Source organism: Drosophila ananassae, chromosome XR, assembly GCF_017639315.1.
Source record: "Drosophila ananassae strain 14024-0371.13 chromosome XR, ASM1763931v2, whole genome shotgun sequence".
NCBI classification, from domain to species: domain Eukaryota; kingdom Metazoa; phylum Arthropoda; class Insecta; order Diptera; family Drosophilidae; genus Drosophila; species Drosophila ananassae.
In genome coordinates this window covers 17,767,671-17,788,803 of record NC_057932.1, presented here as the reverse complement: position 1 = coordinate 17,788,803, position 21,133 = coordinate 17,767,671, and the positions used below count along the sequence as shown (strand labels likewise).

General features: G+C 33.5%; 1 protein-coding gene across 1 annotated transcript; it reads right to left on the bottom strand.

Moving 5' to 3' along the window:
• Positions 1-1,508: 1,508 nt before the first annotated feature.
• LOC6502359 (myc protein) lies at positions 1,509-19,837 on the bottom strand. The gene is made up of 3 exons (XM_044717595.1): positions 18,865-19,837; positions 15,081-16,296; positions 1,509-6,811 (listed from the first exon to the last, which is right to left on the bottom strand). Exons 2-3 carry the CDS (start codon positions 16,261-16,263, stop codon positions 5,859-5,861), a joined length of 2,136 nt encoding a protein of 711 aa, XP_044573530.1. The 5' UTR covers positions 16,264-16,296; positions 18,865-19,837; the 3' UTR covers positions 1,509-5,858.
• Positions 19,838-21,133: the final 1,296 nt, after the last annotated feature.

Sequence of the window (21,133 nt, the reverse complement as noted above, 5' to 3'; positions counted from 1 at the left end):
GTCTAGAAAACTAACAAATTTAATATAACATTTAATACCTAATGATTATAACAAAATGAGATACCTCAAACCTAGATACAATTTAATAAATTGTAAACACAATTTTTCTATTAAAAGTTGTACTCAAAATCAAACTTGTTAAAATTATTGGAAAATTTTTGAAGGCTTTAATAACATATTTTATAAAGAATTTCAGTTTTCGTTTAATTTTAGTAGATAGTTTTTATAAATAATAGTAGGTAAACTAAAAATGTACATTTAATTTAAAATATTTAAGAAAGAAACCTCAATAAGCTTTTAAATTTAAATAAAATATTATAAACATTTAGACAGGATTTATGATAATAAAATATTAAAAATAAAAATAAATATTTACAAAATTTAATAGAGCATCTAACAATTCGTGGAATACCTTTCCCTGAAGCTCAATTCACTTAACCAGAAATACAAATAAATTGCAACAAAAAAAGGCAACCGGCGAAACTGAAACTGAATGATTGTAGTAAAAAAAAAAATAAAAACAAAATAAGCAACAACAATAACAAATGCCAAATTCGTATAAATGAAATTTTATTATATTATTATTGCGATTGTTGTTAGTGTTGCTCCCATTGTCGCTTTGATTTCATTAAAATTTCTGTTCGCCGGTGAAAAAAAAACAAAAACAAAAAATGCAACTGAATCAAATCGCAACAAATAAAATACAAAAAAAAAAAAAACAAAAACAAAGTTTGATTGAATTAAGTTTAATATGTCTGGAGGGCGTGATGACGGGACGAGGTATGGCGTTGACACCCCGGGCGTATATTTGATTAGAAACGGCGACAAAAGCAATTTCCCAGCACTTCACGCCCCCACAGCGCCCCCATTGGAAATTACCCACAAAATGAATCACTTTCGGCATGAATCATAATAAATTGGTAACGAAAGTGACAATAAAAACCAAAAATAGAAAAGCCAGCAGATAAAAATAGGCTTAAATGGGATTTGCAACAAATGATTCTATATTTCTTCTAAGAAATCCTAAAAGACTGAAAATAAAAAGTGTAAACAAGCCTGGTAACACTTTTCGTAAGTTTTTTTTAGTCCAAAATTTGTAAAAATATAATTTTGCAACTAGCTTTGCAAATTTTCAATAAAATCAAACTGAAAAAAGAAGCAATTCTGAAACAGAAGAATCTAGTTCTGAAAAATTTAAAAAAACAATAGAAAATAAAAACAAAATAATAATTGATTTTTTTCTTGGTATGTTGAAATATTTTTATTGTATAATTCCATAATCATAAGTTTTTGAAAAAAAAAAATAGTTAAACGGTTTGTTTTTCTATATATATATTTCTTTCTTGTTATATATATAATAGTGTGTGTATATATATAGGTGTATGTGTGTGTGTGTATGTTGTGTTTATATATAGTTTATATATGTAAGAGGTACATAAAATGTAATTTATTGTGTTTTCTCATTTTTTTCTCTTTCAATTTTTTTTGTTGAATATTTTTTTCTCATGTATTTTTTATTTTTCATTAATAAGTAACTACATAACGAGTTAAAAATTATTATATAATATAATATATTTATATAGTTGTTTAGCTTGATTTCTTTGTAAATCTGTTTTTGCCATCTATATCATGAATAATTCTTGATTTTGTTTTTTACATGCACATATTTATTTATTAATTAAGCAATAACCAAAAAAAAATCGAACAATCAAATCAAAGAATTTCTTTTTCAAATATTTTTTTTCCAAATAAAATCGTACTATCGCGAATATATTTCAAATATTTCAATGATGCTCGTCTATAGGTTCCATTTTTTTTTTCCTTCAATGTATTAACATGTTTCATTTTTTTTTTTGTAGTAGTTTTTATTTTTTTTAAATTGTTTATGCTTAATTTCAAATAAATTTTTGTGTAATAATATGTGTGTAATAATAAATTTTAACAACTAATTCAAATAGTAGTTTGTGTGTATACATAATATAAAAAATTTCATAATCATAAAAAATATATATATATATATATATATAAACATAAAAACATTAGTTGTTTTTTTTTTTTTCTTTTCGTTTTTTTGCTTTTTTAGTTATACATTTAATATAAGAAAAAAAAAAGTTGAATTTTTTTTGTTTTTGTTTGCGAGGATTTTGGTTTTGGTAATAGTTTTTTCTTGTTTTTTTTTTATATTAATTATTTTGTTTGTTTTAATCGAAAATAAAAAGTAATCTTTAAAAATGCTTTTTCAGTTTTTGTTTTTGAATTTGTTTTGTTTGTTTTTTTTGTTATTTTTTTTGTAACAATAAATTAAAGGACTCAAACTTAGAAAAGGACTTGGCTTTTCAGTTTCTTTGTTTGTTTGTCATTTTACATTTTTTTTGTTTGTTGTTTGCTTTTGTTTATTGTATCGTAAATTTGTACGGTTCTTGTTTTTTTTTTATAATTTATTTTATTATTTTTTTTAGATGAAATTAAAGAAGGAAAACGAGGTTTGTTTTTTTGTTTAAACTATTTCTTGGTTTGTATGTACTATAGGAAAATAGGTGCATTTTTTGTGTATGTGTTTGTGTTTGTGTATAATATAGGTATAAGTGTGTATGTGTATTGTGTGTTTGTTGTGTTTGTTTGTTGTTTTGTTGTTTTGTTGGTTTATTGAAGTTTTGTTTTTTGTTTTCGTTTCGGTTTCGCGTTGTACATTTCGCTTAAGTCTATTGCTTTGAGTTTTCTCTCCGGGTTTTTGCTTTTTCTATAAAAATAATTCCTTCTTTTTTGGGTTTTTGTTTTGTAACTATTTTGTTTTTTGCATTTTGTTATTTTGTTTTTTTTTTGTAAATTTGCATTTTTAATAATATATATCTTTCTATTTTTCGTGTGTAACTATTATTTAACGAGATTGCTATTTACAGTGTATATTTTTATTTCTCTTTATTTTCTTCTCTCTTTTTTTTGTTAACAAGTTTTTTTTTTGTTTGTTTTTTTTTTAGCATAGCATTTATTATTCAAAAAAGAAATAATAGTTAAGTAATTAAGTCGTGCTTGTTTTTTAGTTTTTCATTATATTTTTGCCTTCAAAAAATCGAACATTTTTGCGGCGGCGTAATAATTGAAAAAAAAAAATTAGAAAATAAAAATCAAAAATATATATTTCATGTTTTCATACCTAAACGATATTGCTAGTAATAGACAAAAAAAATATATAGTATAAGAATTGTATATAATATATGGGGCATATAGATATATAGTAGTATTGGTACAAAGCCTAGAAACTCACATTGAAAAAAAAAATTTCGTTGAAACGTCCTCTTTTTTTTTAGTTGTTTAATTTAAATTAAAAAGAAATTTCGATCTCATTTTTTAGGACATATTTTTCTGGTCATATCATGTGTAAATTTTTTTCTTGCAGTGTATCTAAACCTAAATAACAGTTGACATTTCCTTAGAATCGTTTCGTTTCTTGTGTTTTTTGTTTTTTTTTTTTCCTAATGCTCTTTTTTCTTATGCGTTTTTCAACTTCATTCGCTTTTTTTTATGCTTCATCATGTCCTTTTAGTAAATATATATATATATATATATAGTATAGTTAGAGCAGATATATATATATATATAAAGTGTATGTATATTTAGATGCATGTAAACAATTGGTATATAATCGTTAATCATATATAACATATTGCCGAAAGGCAACTTATTAGCAAAAAATCGACAGTTAAACAGCTCACAAAAGTTTGAGTTTTTTTTCGGGGGGTGACGTGGGTTCTTCAATGTATTCTTCTTCTTCTTTTATATATATCTTGTATCTCTTGGATCATATTTTTTTTTTTTATCATAATCATTATATCCAACACACACCTCCAACCAACAACAGCAAACTTTGCAGCCAATTTTTGTATTCTTTCTCTCCACCTCGCTCTCTTTCTAACTTTCTCACTCTCTCTCTCTCTAGCTATCTATCTCCCTCCCTTTCTTTTCGTTTCAGGGTTCAGGATACCACTATTAAATAGTATTTATTTTTTTTGTTTTTAAAGTTTACTCTTAATTCCTTTGTTTTTGTTTTTTTCGTTAAGTTTTGCGCATTTCATATGCATAGTTATCAGTTTTTAAAAAAATATAATATACCTAAATATAATATAGCGTTAAACAAAAAAAAAAAAGGATAATATATATAGTAATATGATTGTAAAACGATTTGACTATATACACACTATATAGATTGTATATAGCACTATATATATAGTATATATATTTGAATATTTCATTCAAATATAATAGCAAAGTAAAAAAAAAAATGTATTTTTCTGATATAGGCAGTAGAGTTCAAGTGTTTTTGTTGGTTTACGGGTATAAATATTAAAAGCGTTTCTTCTTTTCATAAATCATCATCATCATTATCATCATCGTCATATAAGATATATAGATAATAGCAGGGGATCGATCTTGGGGGGGGGGGGGGATCTAAAGCAAAAGCAATTACAGAATAGCTAAGGTTCTTTTTTCTTTTTTTTTTCTTCTCTGCTCCAGGGATGCGTCTTTATGGGGATTATATATATCTTTTCATTATATATCTTTTCGATCCAAGCGCGCATATAAAAAAAAAAAAGATTTATCCGTTATATCCGATATATATATACGCATAATAGTAAATATATATATATGTATATATTTCCGAAAGTAAGTTAAATTTTGTTGTTTTTTTTTGCAACCAAAAGTTCTACTTTTAGCTATACTACGTACATAAATCCTATAAGAAACCTATATATATATCCGTATATATAGATCTTTATGCTCTTCACTGTGTTTTTCGACTTTCTCTTTGCCTCTTTCTTTCGTTCTTACTTTCTTTCTTTTCTCCTTCCTTTCTAGGTTTTGTGGCTCTTTCGTTGTAACTTTTGTCTGTTTTCCGTTTCCGTTTTTGTGTTTTTCTTTTTTACTTTTCACTCCTTTTTCCCTTCCTTTCCCTTTCTTTTTCTCCTTTCTTCTCTTCTCCTACTTCTCCTATTTATTATTCATTTTGTTTTCACTTTTCACTTCATTGTTTTGGTTCCTTGTCCTTGTTTTTTTTTTGTGTTTTTGTTTTCCTTACTTTGTTTTGTTTTAAATTTTTTTTTTTTAGTTTAATTCATGGTTAAGTAGCTCTAATTAAAAAAAAAAATAGTTATATATATATATATATATATATGTTATATACAGAGACCTTAACTCTAAAAGCTAAACCCTAAAAAAATAGTAAGCAGTAAACAAAAAATATTTATATTATTATAGTTAAAAAAAATATATATTAAACTTCAACTTGATTTCATATCAAAAAGAGTCTGTCCTTAAATATTTCTTCCATGATTGTTGTTTAGTTTTTAGTTTTTAGTTTTCGGTTTTGTTTCTTTTCAAGCAAAAAAAGAATTAAATCGCTGGTTAAGAAAATCATATATATATCACATTAAAGAAATCAAATTTTTTGCTGTTGTTTTTTGTTTTTTAAATATATAGTCTGAATAAAATAAAAGCAAGCCCGAAAAAAATTCCTAAACTATTAATATCCTAAAAAATAACCTACCAACTGATATTGAAGTTCAATAAGAAATTAGAGCAAAAAATAAAAGAAAAAGAAAAATTAAACAAACGCTTAAGGTCAAGAGCGAAAATAAAAAATAAAAGATAAAAAAAAATTAATCGATTATCAAAATCGATTGCAAAAAAAAGTCGAAAAATTTGGGAAGGGGGGGAGGTTGAAAAAAATACATATATCCTAGTAAGAAAAAAAAAATATATATATATCCTAAGCACTCCTAAAGCCTAGCTACGCCGCCGCCGCTGCCACTCCTGCAGGAGTGGGATGAATCCCGCAGGAATCCTTGTAGGACGACCGAGGACTATCCACTGACGGACACCGCCGTCTCCTTTTCCCGCTTCATGGCCCTCAGCCTGGCCAGGATCTCGTGCTGCTCCTTGAGCCGCTTGTGCAGAGCAAACTTCTGGCTGCTTAGCTCCTCCTCCTCGCGGGTCAGCTGCTCGCACAGCTTGGCCGCCTCCCGCAGGATATTCACCTTGGGCGCCCGCTCCTTGTCTCGGATGGTCGGGATCTGTTTCTTCAGCGCCTCAAATAGATTCTTGAGACCGATACGACGCTGTCGTTCCATATCGTTGTGCTGATTCCTCTTCTCGATCGTGTCCGCCTCGTCCAAACTGTACTGTTGCTGCTGCTGCTGGTGGTGTGCCTGCTGGTGGTGGTGCTGCTGCTGCTGGTGGTGGCGGGAACCAGCCGCCGACATGCCCGATGTCGAGTTCTGACGCACCAAGACCATATCCTGATCACTGCCAGCCGCCTTCTTGCCACGGCACTTTTTGCTCGCCATCATCCCAGAGGACACCGTCGCCGTCGTCGTCGTCGTCATGTCCCTGTGGCATGCCGCCTTCGGCATCGATCCTCCTCCGCCACCACCACTCACCTTCACAAAGTAACGCTTCCGATTCTTGGTATTGTTGTTAGTGGTGGCACTCACGAACCCGGAACTCGAACTCGAACTGGAGCTGCTGGAACTGCTCGAACAACTCGTGTTCACGTTGGGGAAGTCCAAACAGTTCTGGCCATGTCCTGATGCGAACGAGTACGGTGTACTCGATGGTGATGGGTAACGGGAGTTGGCCACTGATTTAACGGGACTACTGCTCGCCGGCGTATACGGGAGAGTGTACTCATGGCTCTTCGTCTGATCGTCACGGGAGATCTTGTCCGATATTTTCGATTGCAAGGCGCCCATCACGTGACACGAGGGATTCGTGGGCAGGTTCTTGTCCGTGTAGGATACCACATCGATTTCTTCCTCTGTGAAGGAGAAGGAAATAAAAGAGATCATGATTAGTGGGTGTTGGGGAGGAGATCTTAATCGATATTAATCGATAAGTTTGAATAGAGCTTCAAAAGTGATAAACTTAAGTATTAAATTAGTATTTAAACTAAAATTAAGTGTTTTTTGACTAAAATTATCTGTTTCTTATAGATTTCTTTTCCATTTATCGATAAATAATCGATTAGAAACTCTAATAAAGCAACTCTGATGGCTTTCAAGTATGAATATGAACTAAACTTGGCATTATTTATTATAATTTCCTATTATAACTAACCATTTTAGGCTAGAACTACAAATTCTATTCATTAACTCTCTTCCTCTATTTATATAGAAATTTTCTTCCCTTCTAGCCAGAAACTAAAGCCCCGCAAATGTTTTCCTTTTGCCAAAAGTTTAATGACCCTTGGCTAGAATTATGGCTTAAATGGGTAGGTGGTAGGCTAGTGGGGTGGGCGTGGCTGGTAAAGCGGATTAGTGTGTCAACGTTTGGGGGCACAAACACACACTCATACACTCATACACCCATATAGCTCGTATCTTGTATCTTGTATCTTGTAGGTAGTGTGTGAGACTTCAGGAAGCAATAGATTTGCACGGATTTCAATTTCAAGTGGCAAACAACGACGACGTCGCCGACGCCCTTTTGTTTTTCTGTTGACGTCATGGGTTTGTCTCCACTTTTTTTTTTGCTTTCTTTTCTCCTGTTTTTGTTATTATTATTATTTTTATTTGCGGAATTCCGCCTAGCAACAGACAAAGAGAAAGCATTTGGAGAAAAAGAGAACTAACTCTGCCTCCTTGACTCTCTTCCGTTTTTCCGTTTTTTTTTTTTTGTTGCTAATTTAATGTTTCCGTTGCGACCATTGAACCAAGAAGAAGAAGAAGAAGAAGCACTAGGCAGTAGAAGCTGCAACACAGTGCCTCCGAGGAGTCTATCCCGACAAAAATTTTATGAAATAAAAAAAAAAAGTTAATCCAACTGTTTAAATAAAATATTTGCTTGTTATGTATACTTTTTTTTAAAGCAACTGTTCAAGCAAAATATTAAAAAAAAAAAAATAGCTCTTGGCAACAGAATAAATAAATAAAAAATAAAATAAAATAAAAAACTGGTGGAAGGAGAAGGAAAAACTGCTGACAAGTGCAACAAGTTGCAAGATCAAGTGCATGGGAGACTTGCAACACAAGACCAGAAATAAAATAAAATAAAAAACAAAAAAAAAACCTTCCATCTGGAAACCGCAACGAAATCGAAACCTGCCACAAGATGAGTGAGAACGAGATGCAGCAACAAACTTGCAGCATGAGTCAGATAAAAAAAAAAAAATCAAGAAAAAGGAGTCAAGACAAGTTCTCTGGGTTTTTTTCTCCTTTTTTTTTATTTTATTTTTATTTTATTTTTTTTTTTGCCAACGTCATCATTCCACTTTGGCTAGACAAGCTACAGACCACCAAGATTACCAAATCCCCCCCTTAACACTTTTTTTTCTCCTTCCTTGTTGTTGTTGTTGTTGAGGGGGGGAATCTTGGAATGCCGTCGGCCATTTTTCATTAGTAATGCGCCAAAGGAGCTCAAGAAAATAAATAAAAAATAAACTTAAGAGTAAGAGAGTAAGAGAGAAGAATGTCTACGAAGATGAGTCCACTGGATTCTGTGGAATGCCACAAAAATGGAAGACATTTGTGTTTTTTCTAAATTATTAAATTAAAAGACAATAAAAGCTTAATGAAACATGAAACCAAGCACTCCAAAAATAATCAAATAATCAAAACAAAACAATTTGCAATTTGCAATTTGCAATTATTCAACAACAGGCTAACCCCTTTTTTTTTTGCACCCCCAAAGTGCATCTGCTTCAAAAAAAAAAAAAAAAGTGCATTTTTGAAAATGAAAATAAAAGCAAAACTAGGGTTGCAAAGAAATGAGCTTTTTTTTTTGTAGACTTAACTAACGGTTATTCCGCGCACAAATCGCTTCAACAAATACATATATATATATATTTTTTTAAAATACATATATATATACAGAGAGAGAGATATATCTCCCTGAATCGAAACCAGACAAACTCGTTTGCTGCATTAAGATACAAGAAACCGAAGAAGCAGAGTTAACAACAACAACAACAAGAAAAACCAAACAAAGCAACTTTTATTTTTTTTTTTTTTTTATATATGAGACGGAACAACTTTTGTTGCTAAGCGAACGAAGCCAAGATCAAATCGTAATAATAAAGCCAAAGCGACAGACCCAAAAAGCAAACCAGGTCTATATACTACACTATAAAAAAAAATATAATACTTCTAACCAAATGAAACTTGCTCCAAAGGTGTATTATGATGTCTAAAATATAAAATTAAAGTTTTGTTTATTTATTTTCAGAAACTTAAAAGTTATGAGCTCAAAACTATAGTTTTTAAGGACTTTTTTGAACCCTCCTTGAAGATAATATTATTTTTTTTATATTTTATATTTAGAAGTTAATGTACTCTTTAGTAGAGCATAGAGAAATGCCAAAGAGGAAGCTGTCTGTTGATTACAATTGCAAATAAAATGCACACACGCCGCCACATGTTGCGCAACTTTTTCAGGAAAAGGGGCGGTACTTCCACACATACATATATATATGTATATCTTTTTTTTTTCTATATGTATTTTTGTATCTGCATCTGTTGGGTATATATTCTGATAACGCCACAGACGCCTTTTGCCCTATAAAATTAGCATATAGAAGGGTGAAAGATGCAAAAGAAGAAGAGTTAGTGAGATGCGGACAGACAGGCCAAAAGAGAGACTTAAAAATACAACAACAACAAAAAAATATAAAAAAGGGACAAGTGCATCATCAATGAGATGTATCTCTACCGCCCGAGCGACCGACCAAGGGTTAAGCTTTCAATCGAAATTATTTTCCATTTCAGAACAGAACAACAAAGCGACAAAACGACAATAAGGCAGAAAATGATGTAATACAGAAAAGAATTTCAGCCTATAAAATAAGAGAAGCAAATACGACCGACAGACAAAAAAAAATGGCAATGATAAGTCAGCAAATAGGAAAAACAGTGGGCTAGAAGTAGTTGAGAATTTTAAGGGGAAAAAATATACAAAAAATTGTTATTAAATAGAGAAATATTTTTACAAGAAAGTTTCAGTGATTTTAATAAATTTTAAATAGAAATAAAATTAATTGAGACAAAAAGATAGGAATTCTTGGAGCCAAATTGTTTAAAAATATTATTTAATTTTATTTAATGGCCTCTATTTATTTACTTTTTAAACCTTTACTTGTCTTACTTAATTCCTTTTTATTTAACAACCACTGTGCCCACAAACAAAACTCGTTAAATTAAACAAATCCTCTCATTTAACACAGAAGCACAAAAAAATAAATAAATAAAAAAAAAAAATAAATAAAAGAAAAAATAAAGTCTGGAGACGAGAATCGTCGCCTTCCCTTGTAAATTTTGTTTAATAACAAAACATTTGTTTATTTTGCTCTGAGCATGTCTCTGACTTTTTATGACATACCCCCCTACTACTTTTTTTGTATTATTATTATTTGTTTTTGTTTTTGTTTTTTTCTAAAGAAAGTTCATTGAGAAGGCTTTGAGATCATCGGCAAAAAAAATATGATTTCATAATTCTTAGGAATTTTGAGAAATTCTTGGAAGAAATTTTGAAATTTTCCCACGCACTACCCCCTTGCGTTGGCATTTCGCATGAAAATCAAATAGAATTGCAACACCAACCAACACATGTTGCACTTTTGCACCGAAAGGTTAAACAACAGACAACAATGCAACATGCAACATCTGCTGGCAACATGTCGCTCAACCGCAAAATCACAAAAACAAATTTTTACTATAAAGGTTATACAAATAGGATTTTACTTTTTAAAAATTAAATAAAATATTTATATATTTCTTGAGATTAATTAAAATATTTTATAAATTACGTGAAATATATATATTTTTTTATTTTATTTCTTTTGGAACCTATTTAAATGGCCTCTAGTGTTTATAATTTTTTTGCTTCCGCTGCTGCTGCATTTGCAGATTTTCCCACGCGCATTTGTTGCAATTTTCTTCCTTCTCTGTCCCTCTCCTCTCTCTTTCTTTTTTTCCTTCCTTGGCAAAGAAAAAAAAGGAAAAGAAAATGGGAATTTCATCACACGAGGAAAAGCAGGATGTGAGTCATCATCAAAAGCGCCTTTTGGCCAAGAAAATTCCCCGCCTCCTTTTTCGAAAATGACAAATGATTTTTTTTTTTTTTTTTTCAACGTCGCAATGCGACATTATTTTTTTTTCTATTTTTTTTTTATTGCCAAGCATCATTAATGTAAAAATGTAACTTGCACATAAATTATGAAAATGCGTCTGGCAACATTTCGGTGGCGTCTCTGCCATTTCCTTGTTTCCTTTTTTTTTTTTTGGCAACATTCTTGGGCGTGGATCTTTCTACTTATTTTTTTTTCGTATTTTTTTTTTTGTAAATATTTGTCAAGCAACATGATACACAGCAACATATAGATGTATTTTCTTTGTCTGTATATGTATGGGGCAGGAAATCTCTCATAAACGTTGAAAGGGAGGCTCGTTCGGAAGAAAAAAAAAATCGCAGAAAAAAAAAAAAAGATAAATAAATAAAGCTATGCCAAGTGCGTGCAAGAGAGAGAGCGGGCGCTTGAGAGCTTTGCCCTGTCTCTCTCTGACGCTAACGCTTTTGGCATTTTTATCACCCGACGTTGCTGCCGCTGCTGCTGCCACTGTCGACGTCGCCGCTTTTTCGACCTTGAGCATAACAATTTATTGCTACACGTGTGCGAATAAAGCAACAACAACAAAAGCACCAACTACGACGCAATAGACAGAGATAGCCAACGCCGACTGAGCAGCAGCGGCAGTGGCAGCGGTAGCCGCGTGAGCGAGAGAGTGTGCGTAAAAGACGCGCCTAGCAACAGTCCCAAGAAACTGCCAAAAAAAAAAAAAAAAAAAGCAAAACGCGCGAGACAAGCAAAGAAAAAAAAAATATATCAAGCATACGCACCATTGTTAGCAGGGGTTTCTTTTATTTTTTTTTCTGCCATTTCGTACAAGCCAAGTTAGGAAGTTTTTAAATACAAAAAAATAAAACTTTAATATTTAATAAAAAATTATATTTTAATTTATTTTATTTTTTTTGCAAATAATAATACTATCCCCCCTTTTAATTTTTGCAATTTTTGTTTTGCTTTCTAGATTTGCAAAGAAAACGAAAGTGAAAACATGCAAAAATTAAAAAAAAAAAAAAAAGAGGAAATGAAACCCACAACTATTTTTTCTGTGTTTTGTTTTCCTTCTTCTATTATCATTTCTCGTTTTAATTTTTTTTCTATTTGTTTCCGTGAGTAAGTTCTATGTTAGTTTGCTTTTTTTGGCCATAAAAGTTAAATTTGATTCTTTTTTTTTTTTTTTCGATTTCGTTTTCTACGCACTTTTTTTTCCAGCGCCTGACCTTGGTTCAGTTCATTAACATTTTTCCAAAAAGCACACGCACACACCCACACACGCACAATCGAAAAGGTGCGAAATGCCAAAAACCAACACGCACCAACACGAAAAAAAAAAAGAACTTTTGAGGCGCCAACATACGCATGTTGCTCTCTCTCTCTCTCTATCTCTCTCACCCCCACTCACGCACTTACTTTATCTATGGGGCCGTTTAGTTGCCAAGTCTTTGCCTCTCTTTCCCTCACGTGACACGCCCTCTCTCCCTCACACACGGACACACACCCAATTAGCTTTTATATTAATTAGAAGAGTTTCGAACTCAAAACCAACAAAAACAATTGCAGCATAGTGATAAAAAAAAAACAACAAAAAAAAGGAAAACTATTGATACAAGTGCGTGGGAAAGGGATGGAGAATATTTGCTAATCTCCGTCCACGCACCTGATTTTTTTTGCCTTTTTTCTTTTTCTATTTCTAGACCGTTGCTGTGCGTAAAAAAGTGGTGGGGGTTTGTGGGAGTGGGGAGGGGGGAGGGGGGCCGAGAAAATAATCTTAGACCACTTGTGTCAAGTTTTTTTTCACTTTTTTTTTTAGTTGCTAAATTAGCAGTGGAAAAATTATGATGTTCGTGTGTGATAATAGTTTCTTTATCTATCTTTCATTTTTTTTCTTTCTTCCTTTTTTTTTGCAATAAATTTAAAAAAGTAATGGGCGTTTTCGCAAAATAAATAAATTAAAATCTCAATGTGGAGCGCTTGGTAACAAGAAATTAAAAAAAAAAGCACTGTGACATCTATCTCTCTCTCTCTTTGTCACAAAAACAAAAACAAAATCATAACAAAAAAGCACAGACAGAAACGTGCGCGCCTGCAAGATTGCTTTTACTTTTTTGCTTTTTACTTTTTGCTCTTTTCTTTATTGTGTGTGTGTGTGTGTGTGTGTGTGTTTTTTGTTGCTGCATTTTCGGTTTAACTGCACTCGGCAAATTGCAAACGTGCGCGAGAGCGAGAAAGCGCGCCGTCACAACAAGTGAGCGCATGGTGGTTGCTTTTGCTTTTGCCTTTTCTTTACTTTGCTTTGCGTGTTTTTCTTTATTTTGTTTTTTTTTTTTTTATTTACTTAATGGGCAGCAGACGCAGCATCTGTTGGAAAGCTTGCAAATAGTAGTAGTAGTAGTAGTAGTAGTAGTTGCAACTGCAGCGTAGCGTAAGGCGTAGTAGTAAAAAAAAATACAATAAAAAAATAGTATATGATTGACGTGACGTAAGCTCTAGAAAGAGATGCAGCTATGGGGTGGGTAGCTAGAGAACTTTGCGCGCCAAAAAGAGAGAGGAAGACAATGAACCAGGTTAGGGGGGGGATAAGTTTTAACATTTTTAATTAATTCAATTTAGTTTAAGTACTTTAAATTATAAACTTTTGTTTAAAGAAAAACTATTTTTTTTTCTTATTATTTTTGAATAATAAATATATATTTTTTTTTAAGTGTATTTAAGCCGCCAAAGGAGGAAGGAAAATTTTTGGTAACCGTTTTGGTCGTCTGCTTGGAACTGCCACGTGGCAGACATCCTTGAAAACAACAAGGATAACACAACAAGAGGGCGTTAGGGTAGGGCTGCCCGCCCCCCGGAAATTTTTTTTTTTGTTTTTTGGGGTGTTGGCCCCAAAAGAGAGTGAGAGAGAGTTAGAGAGAGAGAGAGAGAGAGAGAGAGAGCTCTATATAGTATATATACGATGTATATATAGTATATAAAATTTTTGGGCGTATTACTACTGCGCAAGAATATCATCGTCGGTCGTCATCCCCCTGGATTGTTCTTCCTTGCCCGCCTGGTGATGATGATGACTTTTGGATGAGAGAGAGGATGACGCCATGAAGCTACTATTCTATACTACACCACCCACTGGCCACCCGACCACCACCCACCACCCCACCACAGTTTAATGGCCCCCATGAATGCCACGCGCCACCAACATTCCGGCTCCCCAGTTGCGGGAAAACATAAAGGAAAGCCCCCAAAGGCAAAAAAAAAATAGAAGCAGCGAAAAGCACAAAAATAAAAGCAAAAAAAGAAAATCAATGGAAATGCCACCTCAGACAGACGCTGGCAGAGCAGTCGGCGTCGCGTGGGCGTGTGCAACGTAACAAGTTTACTACGATTGCTGTTGACGTAGGCGTTTTGTAGACGATCGATTTTCCGGCGCCGCCGGTCTCTTTTTCACTGTATTTGTTGTATCTCAAAATCTTTTACTTTTTTTTTTTTTTTTTTGCATTTGTATCTGTATCTGTACACCCACACACACACACACACACACACCACACCGAGAAACGGAAGTGCGAACACTAGTTGAATGTGCAACATTCGATGGAGGGGAAGAGTGCTAAAGAGAGAGAGAGGGGTGGCGGGGGCGGGGACGGTGGCAGGACACCCGGACGGTGTGTGGAAAATTAATCAACAAACCCACGAGATATATCCTGTTCTATAATTAGTTGATTACTTGCAACGTCATACGGTTTGTGCCTCAAAATAGAGGGTGTTGAGGGTTGGATTTCACTTTTTTCGCATTTTCTTTTGTAACTATACTATTTTTAATTAAAAAAATTAACATTTTTCAATTGTTTTAATGAAATTAGTCTCAAAAAAAGGGCAAACTTCTAACTATTCCTCGTAAAAAGGTATAATTGGCGCCCAACTTTCAACGTGGGGCACTTGCAACACTACATAGGTATGTTAGAAGAAGATAAAAACTCACCAGAATCGGAGGGTGTGTCGAGACTGGGTCCATCGTCGACCATATCGTTGCAACGGGTATAACTATGATCGGTGATGTGTTGCATCATATTGGAGGCAGATCCGTGGGAACGATGATTCCTCAGCCGCTGTCCCGTCGCCCCAAAGGCTGAACTGTAGTTCACCGATGAATTACCGTCATCCGAATCGCAATCAGAACTGGTAGTTGGTGGCGATATTGCCACCGATCCGCTATTGTACATGTCGTTGCTGTTGCACTGATCCTGGGCGTTCAGGACCTCGAGGACATCGGAGAAGGCCGGCAATGGGAATCTAACATTGACAAGACCTTTACCATTCAGATTCTGCAGATCCTGGCATATCTGATTGATGCAATTGAAGCCATCGGAGGTCAGTGAAATGTTATTACTGCCCATGAGGCAGGCACGTAGATCGACATTGTGCCGGAATTCGGGTGCCGGTGGATTGGACGACGGCATTCGGATGCCCTCGTCGTCCAAACTATGCGGAGTATCGGGCCTCTGGCAGGTTCGAACTTTCAATTTGGACAGAGACTCGCCGGCTGGATTGTTCCTCTTGCGGAGCAGACTACCGCCCGGCGGTATCGACTCCACGTTCGTCATATTTGTTGTCTGTTGGATGGACTTCTTGTCGCCCAATCGGCTGCCCCGACTGCTGATCATCGGCTGGTAGGCTGTGGTTGTGGTGGTATTTGTCTCATCTAATGGCTCGTCCTTAATGTACACCAGCTTGTTGGCGGTGGTGGTGGTCTGTTGCTGTTTCAGATCGTAGGGATTCTGTGAATTGGATACCGCTGCCAGTGGCATAGAAATGGTATCGGAGAACGATGAGGCGGCACTATTACCACCATTATTCATATTTGTACCGGCATTAGCGCCATTATGTATAGCCGACCACATACAATCGGCATTCCGGATACCCGTCTTAATGTCCTCCTCCTCCCGGGAGAAGGCGCAGCTGGTGGTGGTATCGGAGATCTTGGCCACGTCGCTCTCAATGCTGGAGTGGAGGCCGTGGAGGAACAAATCGTCGTCCATCAGGTGGCCCATCTGGTCCATGCTGTCGTCCATCAGCTCGAAGTTTTCGTCCAGTTCCATTTGCAACGAATCCGATATGGATATGGATCCGTATTCGAGTTCCATTGTGTCCGGTTTAAAAAACATACATATGTCGTCTATTTCCTGAGTGGAAGCCGTCTGTTCAATAAAAATAAATTTAAAAATTAAATTTATTAATTAAATGTTTAATTTTTAAACTAAATTCTATGAGAATCTTAAGGGAATATATTCTACTCTGACTGAGGATCTCTGTTTCTTCGATTTTTATAAAAAATTCAATTTTATTGTGATATTAGTGATTTATTTAAAAATTAGGAACAAGATTTTTTTTTATTTAATTTTACTTTGATTTTAAAACTCTTTTTTTTTGAACAATTTTTTTATAAAATTCTTTCCACAAAGCAATTCAAAGATATTATTTCTTAATATATCTTATAAATATGTTATATAAATAAAATTATATTAAAACAAGAAAGGAAAGCTAACTTCGGGCGGAGCCGAAGTTGATATACCCTTGCAGTTGAGTCGCAGTCCGCTAAGTGGCGCCACGCATCTTATATTATTAGATATATAGCGGATCGTATATAGTCGGCCGATCCTTATGAAATTTGGCATATCGAATTATTTTGCCAAAAGAGGAATCCATTGAAACTCCCATGCTTTTAACTTGAAAAACAACGAAGTTATAGCATTTCCGATCAATCAGTTATATGACAGCTATAGGATATAGTTGGCCGATCCTTATGAAATTCGACAAATCAGATTTTTTTTCCCAAAATTGAATCTGTACCAAATCCCATCTATCTAACTTAAAAAACACCAAAGTTACACCAATTTCGATCGTTCTATGACAGCTATAGGATATAGTCGGCCGATCCTTACGAAATTTTGTACATAAGATATTTTGGTCAAATATAACATGTGTAGAAACTCCCAACCCTCTAACTTAAAAAACACCAAAGTTATGGCATTTCCGATCAATCAGTTATATGGCAGCTATAGGATATAGTCGACCGATCCCGGCCGTTCCGACTTATATACTGCCTGCAAAGGAAAGAAGGGTGTGTGCAAAGTTTCAACTCGATAGCTTTAAAACTGAGAGACTAGTTTGCGTAGAAACGGACAGACGGACAGACGGACAGACGGACAGACGGACAGACGGACATGCTCATATCGACTCAGGAGGTGATCCTGATCAAGAATATATATACTTTATAGGGTCGGAGATGTCTCCTTCACTGCGTTGCACACTTTTGACCAAAATTATAATACCCTCTGCAAGGGTATAAAAAAACAAAATGTATTAAATGAAATATAATATATTTAGAAAATTTAGTGAGAAAATAATTCAATGTTGTTTTTATATCTTATACTTTTTAGTCTCATATTTTAAATTTTAAGCAATTTGATAATTTATTAAAAGAAATATAATAATTTTTTAAATAAAATAATTTTCAAACTAAAATTATTAGTATTTAAATTTAGTTCCAAAAGTTTTAATTTTTTTTGTAGTTTCCTTTTAATTTTACAACTCAAAATATTAAAAAACAATTTCATATTAAATTCGCACTAAAATCATCTTGAAATTAATTTCTTTAAAAATATTCCCCATAAAAATTCAATTTTGAAAAAATATTGCTCTAAAAATCCATTAAAATATGTATAAACCGATCGCCTATATAACTGGACTATATAAAATTTCGATTCGACTGACGTCAGGCGGGCGGAGGCGCTGTTGTCGGGCGGTGGCGGGATGGGGGTTGGGGGTTTTGGGGTTCGGGTGCGGGTTCAGCGGCAAATGTTAAAATGTTATCAAAGGCAAATAAATGCCATATACGCTATTCATTTATACACTATTAACGGTACCCTCGACTCTCTGCCGTTTTCTCTTGACAACAGACAATGGGATGGAGGGGAGAAGGAGGTGTAAAAGGAAAAAAAAAAAATCAAAAAAGATGGGGCGGGAAACTGCTCCTCTGACCTTCAAAACTGATATTCTGATCTCTTTACGTTCTTTTCTCGTTCTCCTTCTCCTTCTCCTGCTCCTCCCTCTCACTAACCTAGCCACTGATTTCAAATCCCGTTGCATTCGCGAAAGAAAAGGGAAAGATTGGAGAGAAAAAAAAAACTAACGGTTGATCTGTGGTACAGTAAAGCCATAATATTTAGAACAAACACAAAAGACAAGAAAATTACTTTTTTTTTTATAACTTTTTTTCACATTAAAAAAATTTATATATTTTTAACAAAAAAAAAAAAGTTAATTAATTTATTCAAGTTAGCAGTTTTTTTTCTACTAGTCTTTGAATTTTATTTAAACTGAAAAATAATTTCTAGAACACTTTTTTTTTTCAGAATTTCACAAACTAATGGAATTTCCATAGAACTTTGTGGAAAATGGGTAATTTTCCATTTAGAATTTCACCATTTTTTTTATCTTTGATAACTTTTGTGGAAAAACAAAAAAAAAAGAAAATATTTCTATAATTTTTCATTAACTATTTTGGGATTTATTTTTCAGAAAACAGTTATTTTTCGTTGTCCGCCTTACACAGAAACCGTTAGAATACATTTTATCTCTCTTTCGCTCTCTTTTGCCCAAAATTACATGGAATTTTTATATATATTTTTTTTTCACAAATTTCACAGAACTTCACAGAACAGGGATATATACATATATTTTTTTTTATTTTTTTTGTAACTCACCTTATAAGACAGCTTTAAGATTCCGTTACTGGATAGTGCTGTAGTGGGTGTGTTGAGTGTGTGTGTGTGGTTTGTTGTGTGTATCCAGTTGTCAGTGTAGTTGTCTATTCAATTAAATGTAATCCAATTTGGTTAAGTTTTCTAGATATCTCGCCTATATCTTATACGTTGTGTTTTTCTTCACAAGTGTTGTTGCGCACTTTTTGCGTCAATTATTGTTGTGGTTGTTGTTGTTGTTTTGGGGGGAGGGTGTTTGTGTGTGTGGGGATTTGCAAAAAAAAAAAAAAACACCAAAAAAAGGGACACCAAAAAAAATTTCGCCCTTCTTTTTATTTCTTTTTTTTTTTCCTTATTTTTCCGCGCGCTTTACCGTTAATTTGCAATTCTTTCTTGCTGTAATTTATTTCTCTGCTCTCCTTATCTTCCGATCGCAGAGAACTTTCGATTTTCTTTCTTTATTTTTGTATTTGCCGGGATTTTTTGTTGGTTTTTTTTTTTTTGTTTTTAGCGTTTCACGTATCACCTTAAAATATGTTAGTTATTTATTTGTTAATTGTTTTCTCTTGCTTCCTTCCTTTCTTGCTTGCTTCTTATATTTTATACTTTTGTAATTTTTCTTTTCAAATAATTTTTGTTTGAAATTATTAATAACACCTGCAAGTTTTTTATTTTTTATATTCTTATAATTTTTCCTTGCTTGATATTTTATAATTTTTTTTTATTTTTTAGCACTGTTGTTGCATGGGGCATTATTTAATTTCTTGAATATGATTTTTTATATTTTCGAATTAGGTAGGTAGTTTCTACATTTGTTATTTATTTATTTATTTTTTTGTCGGGCGGAAAACAGCCAAAAATCCACGAAGAGCCAGTGGTAACGTTCGCTCGTGGCAAAATTCGAAATTCGAAAAAAAAATTTTGTTATTGTTGATGCTTTTAAACGTGGCGGCCACGGCTCCGGCCTCTGCCTCTGTTAAACGGAAAGAGAGCAAGTCTCTTTCAATTTCATGTTATTGTTATTGTTGATGCCTTTTAACGTTGCCTCTGTTGCTCTCTATGCCACTTGCTCTCTTCCAACTTCATCGCTCTCTCTATTGCCGGCCTTTTTTTTTGCTTATATTTCATACAACCCGGCATTCATCTCGCTCTCTTTGGGAGATTTTTTTCTGCTGATTATAGGCCATTTTCTGTTTAATTGAGAGCGGCGCTATGTCTATTAACAGAATGTATTTGAATTTGAGTGCTGTTATTGCGCAGCGGCAGAGCTCTCTCTCTCTTACGCCCGCCCTGCCTTCCTCAATTATACACCCAGTTATTGCAATTTGCAACGTAATTCCCGAAAGTTTCCATAAAGTTCTACAATTTTAAATGAATTTCATCAGATGACAATATTTTTTATTTACGTATAGCGTAGAAACACGAGAAAAAAAAAATTAAATCAAACAAGTCTCTGTCTGTTACAGTGATTGATAAGGAGAGGAGGTGGCAGAGACGGAGGCAGTGACGGTGGCAGCGACAGCGGCGGAGTTAACAGAGTGAGAGAGAGCGGGCGAGAGAGAGAGAGCGGGATTTTGAGTGTTATTCACATGCCGGTACATGTGCCGGCCGGCTTCAACTCAATCCGCTGGCGTTTTGTTTTGCTTTGCTTATTTCGTTTTGAGTGGAACGCGAGTTTGAGTTTGTTTACAAAACAAAGACAGAAAGAAACACAGTTGTGTGGCGAAGGGCAAAGAAAAATGCAAAAAAAAAAACAAAAATGCTACCTGAATGGCAAATTCTGACAAGAAAATTGGTTAGTTTTATTTTTTAATTCATGATCGTGTGGAAGAAAGTCTTTTTTTTTTTAATAAACTAACAAAATCATGCTTCTAAATCATAAAATCCTTCTATGAATTAATTCTCTTGATTCTTTATCCTTTGAAGTCCCTAATTACGTTAAATTACTAAGAAACAGTTAAAGCTGATAAATTCCTGGAAATTTCTTGGAAAGATCAGTGCCTGGAAGTGTTGCCATATTCGTCTGTTTCGTCGGTCTGTTCGTCTAACTGTTCATTCTAACTGTAATTTCTACGAAGTTCGAGATTAAAATGAAAATCAAAAGTTTTTTGGGGTTGGTTCTATTTTATATTATGTTTTATTATTATTTAAATAAATAAGAAAAATTATAAATAATAATTCTAAGAAAAATTTAAGAAATTTGTGTTCTTGTTTTTATAAAATATTGAATTAACAAGTTATTTGAATTAATTAATTTAATAGTTTCATTAAC